Raw genomic sequence first — 7,933 nt, 5'->3', positions numbered from 1 at the left:
GCACAATTTCCCAATTTCAGCTTGATCGACCCAACCACCCGGTCTGGGTTGAATTTGTCCATGGCAGCCACCGAGTTGCTGCCGAAGACAATGAGGGGAACGTCACCATCCTTAGCCACAATATGGCCTCTGTTAATCTTGGTACTCTTCCCAACAATCCCTTCCTGCTGTAACTCGAGTATCAGATAATGGATTGTTTATCATACGAGTCCCATGGAACACTGATAACTCATGGTACGACAACATGACTCTCATATCCATTCTGGACAACCCGCACATGCAGCTCCTCGCTTCCCCTCCTTCCCAAGCAGATGATTCTCCTCGCCTTAACACGGTTGCTATTCCTCACCATCGCACGCTTGGGTTTTCTCCAGGAGCACGTTACATCGGAGCTTTTGATGGTCTCAATGCTTTCACCTGGTCGACAGACTCGGGCGAGCTCATTGCGCATTATCGTGTGACAGATTTCAAATATTGGATTATGAATCCTACTGTTTCCCCTGCCTGCTCTTATCGCCTCCCTGATCCTGTATCCACTCGACCTACCCTTTCCTTGGCAAAAACTGGCACAGCAGATATACATCATTCCGAACCAGATGTGGGGCATAACTTGGACGAGTCCTGGATTAAGTGTCCATTTTATCTTCTCTCGCAAACCAAGAAGGAGGAGGAGGAGGGGATGTGCATAAGTCTGATATCCGTTCATCTGCTGCAGGAAGAACCCCATTGTTTGGAAGCGGTGAACAACGTGCGGGGCTACCAGTGTTCTTCAATGGAAAATTGGAACTTGTTATTCCCGAGGAGTACCGACCAGTTGTTTCTTCTAGTGCCAACGGCCTAGGCGCTTGGTATGGCGATCAAGTGCCATTTGATCCTACCCATCTGTACAGCCCTCGGTCCAGCAAAGATGGGACTCGAATCCTTCTCCAAGGCTGGCAGACAGCTCCAATTGTTGTTGATCTTAGCCAAGTCATTTAGGATGTTCGTGGTCAAAGTGCAATGTCTTCCTATTTACCTTGCACGTTCTATCCCCCGTCAGAGGGGGGATCGCGAAGTTCGCTAGGTCGCCTTCCATTCTTCTGGACTTCCATCGGACGAGGTCCCCTTTCCCTGGGTGCAGATAAAGCTCGGAGATTTCAACAGATGTATGGCCATTCCTCCCTTGCAGCCCCGGGTCAGACAGAATGAATGCTCAGTGTTTCAACCAGAGACTTTTTTATTTTGCCCTTTCCATAGTCCCTTGATTCGCTTTCTGTTATCACTTTGAACATACTAGAAAATCAATATTTCTTTTGCCAGTTCCATCATTTCACCCGGTATTTGTCCTCAGCAACGCTGTCCCGACTTAGCCTTAGCCGATGAACTTAGGAGGCTCGAAATGTACCTTGTTCTGTCCCCCTGTCCCATCTGAGCCTGATCGCGCCGAAACCTGTGGCCAGTGAAAGTTGAAAACCCAAAGAAAATTTGTGTTGCATTCGAATTAATCCCAAGACCAACGCACAAAGGTATTATTTTCCCCTCCCACCCACGGTTTCGATGGAACGATCGAGGGCTCGAAGCGACTCCACTGATATATCTTTGACCGGAACGTGCGGAAGGGCTGCATCTAAACCATTGCTTCCATCACATCCCGACTTTGATATTACGGTGGTGCACATAAGTTGGGACAACGTTTCCTTAGAGTATCGGGGCCTTGTTTATCATGCTGCTCAGAGTTCTGCCTGTGCCTCTTTTTTGCAACGCGCAATCAATTTACACCAAGAATCATCCCATTCTGGTCCTCTCATCTTGCCACCCGAGTTCTCGTCCCTTGTGATATTCTTCTGTTTACTGTGTTTTGGCTCTCTCCTGCCACATTTCATGGCTACCAACCTCATCTGATGGCAAATCGCACTTAGGCGCCTCAGGCCCACCGTAACCTAAAACCTTGCCCACCTCCTACTTACCAAGGATTCCATCTGCAAGTATGGGATGATCAGTGAACCTGTTTGTGTGGTGGCACGGTCACGAGAATGCTGCTTTCGGATACTGCCAACAGCATTCAGGATTTCAATAGATGATCTATGATTCCCTGAGCACTATGCTTTTTATGGGGCTCAAGAACTCTGAAGAGTACAAGCGCGCGCGATGAAGCATGTCGCCAAGCAGACCTTCAAAGACCATGTGTGTCGAAACCGCCATAAATTTTAGTGGTGTAATCTATTTCTTCCAATTCAGAATAGCGAAATCCCTTTCCCTCGACCTACGCGGGTTGCTGTCCACCTATGCATTGTTGGGTGACTTGGTAGATATTGAACAAGTCCGTAGAAAAGCTGTCACCAACGTCCAATCTCAGCTCGGAGAGACACCTGCTTTCCACGTTTAAATCGGCTTCTTACCATAACTATGACCCAACCGGGCGTGTTGAGGCACCTTATCCATATTCTCTGATGCCACTGACCAACTTATCACATCAGCAATCGATCACACAACGTTTTGGTCAGTAACAATACTCCTTGCGGAAGTCGCCACATGTCAGATGGAGTCCAAGTACTTCGCGCGTCTCACTGGACGAAAGGAGTATTTATTTAGACCAGATAATGACACGGGTTTCTGCAGGAGACGAAGGATGGGTTGTGGACTACGTTTTGGGCTGGAGATTGGTAGTCGCTTGGTCGTGAGTCTGTTACATGTAACTGGTTTAAGGACAAGTGGATGTGATCTAGACTAGCCCACTACTCCATCGGCGGTATGACAGACAGTACAGAGTGGCATCTCCCATTTGTTGAGGCGCGTTCCAATCCCAGTACGAATGCCTCCTCTCTGGCAAATCCGAAAGCGGTTCCAGGACATGTGTTACCATTTCAAGACGTTCGTTACTCACGGCTCTCCATAAACTCGAATTTCGATCTCAGTCCGTTGAAGGCGTTATAAACAATATGCTGTTCCTCTCAGGCTCTCCGATTCGTGATTTCCCCTACATCTCTGCCATGGAAGCGGGACGCCCCCACCACCAATTCGAGCATCATCTCATATGCCTCTACACGAGCCTATTGCGCTCGGCATGACACTTGGCGTGGAACTCGCGCAAGAACAATTAGATCTGCACCGCTGGGCAGCTGAATTAAGGACTGACGACTTGGTGATGCCTTGTATACGCGGAGGCGGAGGGTGGTTTGGTGAAATGTGGCGTGGAAATGCGGCCCACCAAGTCGATAGAGGCACTATGGCAGTGGAACAATTAAGAATGGACGCCTGGAGGAGTTCCGCTGGGTCCGAAAGGCGTAGTGAGATTTATGGTTCGTGCCCAGGGGCTATTATATCAGAGATAATAGCCGAGGGGGAGGTCATGGTGACATCGGAACCAATTCGCTCACTTGATCTTTCCTCAACAAGCTGCCCGGAACGTTCCTTAGGGAATGCGAAGGGGCGTCGCGTACTATCGTGCAACGACGAAGTCATAACAGAGAATCCAATTTATGGTAGTGAAAACGACAAAGTATTCTTTTTCAACTATGTGAAGGGGTATTTCCTCTGCCTCCGGTGCGCACCTTCCATTTCTCGACAACGGTGAGCGTGACGTATCTGGGTTGCCTCTTGTTTTATGGAAGAATGCCTTCATGGGCGACAATGCTCCTGGGTTGGTTCGACTCTGTAATTCCTGTCCATTCTGATATGTGAGTGAAACATATTGACATTGCGCGTATTTTAAGGATGTGATGTCATTTTCGGATAGAATTGCGATTCATTCAAGCTCCGAGAGAAGCTCAAGAGGGAATGCGCGTGATCCCAATTTCGGAACAGTGATCCAACTATCGAACCTTTATCGATCGCTGTTTCCTTTCACCCCATCCTCATCACCTTTTTACCAACTATATGGCCATCTCTCTGATCCTGTCCGGGTCTTCACCGTTTCCAGCGATTGTTCTGGACACAATTCCGTTGAGTGAGAATTTAGTCAATGCTCGAACGGTCATGGAAGCTGTTCGCAATGGTGTTGTGAAATATGTGGCGCTTCTCCACCGATGGCCGTTATGCAGCCCTCGGTTTTGGTAATGGTATTATCGAGGGAAACGCCAGCCCCTAGACATGGTAGGCCCACTGGCCTTCTCCCTACTGGAACGCTAGCGTCGTATCATGGATATTTGTCGTACGAGCCCCACGGAAGATTGACAAGCCTTGGTACGATGTCAACACGTCTACACAACCCTTACATCTGCTTCAGACAATCCGCACGTCTAGCTCCTCGGTTCTCCTCCTTCCGGCCCCTCCATTCCATCCTTCCGCTCAAATTCTTTGTTAGCCATCCCTCATCACCGCACGGTTGGGATTTCTCCCAGTTTACAGAGATCCGAGGTTGCGCGTCATCGTGTTACGAACCTCAGTTCTTGGATTATGAATCCCAGTCTCCATCCCTTGATCGTATCTCATAATATTTCGATCCCATATCGACCCGACTTACTCCCCCTGGCTGGAGGTGACGCGACAGACCTGCATCATTCTGAAGTGAACGCAGAGCATGACTCAAATGGGTCCTAGATCAAGCACACATGAAGACCTCAGCGTCTATTCCGGAAGAGTCCCGCTATTGTGCACCGGAAACGTGACTGAGGAGCTACCAATATGGTTCAACTGCAGAACAGAATTCTCTGGCCGCCCGTGGTAATCTTTGGGTGTGGTGTCAACCGTCTGAGAGCTTGGTCTCGTTTTCGAGCGCCATTTGATGCTACGAATCCCTACTGCCTCCTGTCCAGCAAGGATGGGAGGGATTCCAAGGCCGGATGATGACTCCAATTGTTTTCGACATGAATTAAGTCGTCTAGGATGTCCGCGGTCGTTATCACCCTTAGCCATGGTGTGGTCCCCGTGAGTCTTGGTACTTCCCGAATGGCCCCGTTCCTGCTGAAACACTGATGTCAGGGCCTTGGTACGGCAACATGACGCTCATACCGATGGCCCGCACGTTCAACTCCTCCCCTCTCCTTCTTACCCTTCCACTCTATCCTTCCACCCGAATTTCTCGCTAGCCATTCCTCGTTGTCGTGCGCCTGGGTTTCCTCCTGGTGCATGGAATTTTTGGCGCTTTCGATGGAGACAGCGCTTTCACTTACAACGGAATCGGGCAAGCTCATTGCAGGTTACAGCGTTACCAATGTCAGTTCTTTGGGTTATGAATCGCACAGTCCTCCTCATCACTTGCTTATATCTCCCCCTGGCCTTGTATCCCTCAACTCGATTTTCCCTGGTAATACAGCAGACATGCACCTCTCCAAACCGGACACACGACTCAGATGCGTCCCATTTCACGACCTCCCACCAAGTACACACGAAGACTTCGGTGTCTATTCATCTGGTACAGGGAGAATCCCATTTCTCTGAATGGGACACATAGGCGAGGGGTACCAACATAGTTTAGCGGTAGAACAGAGTCTACTATCTCCGCACGGTATCACTTCAGGGTGGGTTGCGTCACCCATACAGGAGCCTTGTGTGGCGATTGAGTGCCGTTTTATGCTAAAATCACGAATATCTATCACCTCCGGTCCAGCAAAGGACGGGACTCGACTTCTGCTCCAAGGCCGGATGACGGTTCCAATTGCCGTCGAAATTAGCAAGTCGTTTAGGGTTATATATCGTCCTCCAATTTGTATATCGCTGCGCTTGACATTTTATAATATTAATGATAGCGAGGTAAACGCTGGTGAAGGGGAACAACATCCTCCAGCCCTCGAGTCGAACAACGAAGCAGCACCACCCCGAATAAGGATCTGGATGCAATAGCATAGCTCGCATATGGTACTGGAGCCTGGTTGTGCGGTAGGATCCATTGATGAGTTCTGAACGTCTCGCGACCTAATCAATTCTATAGAGGAACCTTGGGTTCGCTCCGGCCATCCCCGGCCATAGGACTTAGAAAGTACTGCATCCCGTTTGATCTGCGAAGTCAAGCTGAGTACCGGTTGGTTAGTACTATGGTGGGGGACTACACGGGAACCCTAACTGCTGTGGTTTTTTTTTCTCTTTCTTTCTTTCTTCCAGTTCCAGGGATCGGTGAATGCCCCCTTGATGTCCCATATTCCTTTTCGTTCAAACACACGTACCACACACACCAGCTCGCACGACACGGCTTCATTACCGTGAAATTAATATTATGTAATGTACAAAATAGTGCGGAAAGAACGGGAAGGTTGCAATAACGAGTACCCTGAGATGACAACAACATACTGTCTGGCTCGTGATTGGGATCGAAAGCGAATCAAGGGGAAGGTGGCAGGTAGTACCTCAACGTCTAACGATGAAGGTAAAAGTCCCCCATTCCGATACGCCCAACAACAAAAGCAGCAGTTAGAGCACCAAATTGTTTCCTAGCACTCTCGCGCTGAAGCTCAGTGCCGCATCTAAATTCCCCCGCAACAAACCTCGACTAATGCCACAAAGATGAGCAGTCCAGCGCTCATGGCGCAAGTAATTCCTTGTAACACATCGGATCTTGCCCGCGATGATGTCAGTGTTGACTCGAGTGTTCTCAAAACTGGGAAAGATTAAACGGATGATGGTGTTGGAGGGCGGAGTTGAGGAATGGAAGAGGTGGTGATAATTGTAGGCGGGATTGGGACGACGAAGAATAAGGCTAGAATTCACGGTAACAAAAGTTGGGCTCGAGTCCGGGGAATGGGTGATGGTGAGTTCAATCGGGTCAATGATGCTGAGCTGGATCGGGAACAATCCGTTGATATATCAACGGCTTGAATCTCTCCCAGCCATCGTTTTCCATCAAAAATTCGAAGAGTTTGCCATAGGCACATGGCTTGTGGATTCCGCTGCATCCAGGATAACGCGCCGCCGCACTCGGAGAAAAAAGAGTGAATGAAATGCCAATTTTGGCGCCCACTGTAACCTCAAGTGTGAAACCCAGTACGATGGAATGCATCACCTCAAAACAAATGCTTCTGTGAGACTGGTGACGGTTTGATCGTTCTGGGGATTAAGGGTGCTGCTGATGTGAAGAACACGGTCCGGAATGTCCTCGAAGATTTGCACACTTACGGTTTCCTGAGCGAAACGGGCTGGCCGTTCGTTAGCATTATCGAGTTTCATTTGCCCTCCTTGAAGCTCACATTCCTTCGTCATCCCGCTGACTATGCTCGGAGCCCGAGGCAAATCCAGAGTCAACAGTAACTAGTATCAAGAATACTCTCTTTCGGATCTAGGCAGCATTCGAGTGAATGGTTTCCGCTCCGAAGGGCAGTGTTTCGATGGTGCAATCTTGGAGCACCAAGGTAGAGACGCCAAATGTTTGGGAAGAGCAGGACTCCACATGTTTGGAAGACTTGGGGGGAATCAGCAGGACATGAACACTAGGAAGGGAAGGAGCTGGCAAGGAAGCCGATCGTGATGCGCTGATGTGACGGCCTTCGGAGGGTTCATAACCCGATCGAGATATCGAAGCGCATGACTGAAAAAATTATGCATCGGTTCGCGTTACCAAAACACAACATCAAGATCCTAGGCCCCCACACGAAGAAGACATTCTGGCAGGCCACAGAGCACTGAAACAACTGAGGTGGGGTACGTTGTTCGAGAGTGACAGGAAGCCAGACGACTGATGTTCGTGTGTGCAGTCAATCAGGTTCCGAAGACAAATAACTAACTCAGAAGTCGATTTCCACGCCATAAATTGTTTCTAAAACGCTGAAGGCAAGTAGGCAGACTTTGTATTCACCCTGATCATCTGGGTAGTTCTCCCTTGGAGGACTAGCGATGGTCGCGCTCAGTTCTGACAGCGTGGAGGAAAGAAAAGGAACGCGAAATTCTCATCGGCTACAGGGCCTTCAGCTTTATCGAAGAAATTGAGCGCCCAACCGAAAAAGGAACGCAGCTCTAATCAATTAAAGGACTCCCAACTGAGAAGCAGATTTCTATGCTAAATATCATTTGCAAATGTCCTAAGGCA

At 49.1% G+C, this 7,933-nt stretch overlaps 1 protein-coding gene across 1 annotated transcript; it reads left to right on the top strand.

Moving 5' to 3' along the window:
- Nucleotides 1–6,558: 6,558 nt before the first annotated feature.
- EI90DRAFT_3024211 (uncharacterized protein) lies at nucleotides 6,559–7,375 on the top strand (the record flags this gene model as incomplete). The annotated part of the gene is made up of 3 exons (XM_039057889.1): nucleotides 6,559–6,661; nucleotides 6,896–7,147; nucleotides 7,191–7,375. The coding sequence occupies 3 exons, from the start codon at nucleotides 6,559–6,561 to the stop codon at nucleotides 7,373–7,375; spliced, it is 540 nt and encodes a 179-aa protein (XP_038907669.1).
- Nucleotides 7,376–7,933: the final 558 nt, after the last annotated feature.

This window comes from Cantharellus anzutake, assembly GCF_015039405.1.
Source record: "Cantharellus anzutake strain C23 chromosome Unknown EI90scaffold_262, whole genome shotgun sequence".
In the NCBI taxonomy this organism is placed as follows: domain Eukaryota; kingdom Fungi; phylum Basidiomycota; class Agaricomycetes; order Cantharellales; family Hydnaceae; genus Cantharellus; species Cantharellus anzutake.
Note: the sequence above shows the minus strand (reverse complement) of the source record. Positions and strands in the feature narration are given on the sequence as shown.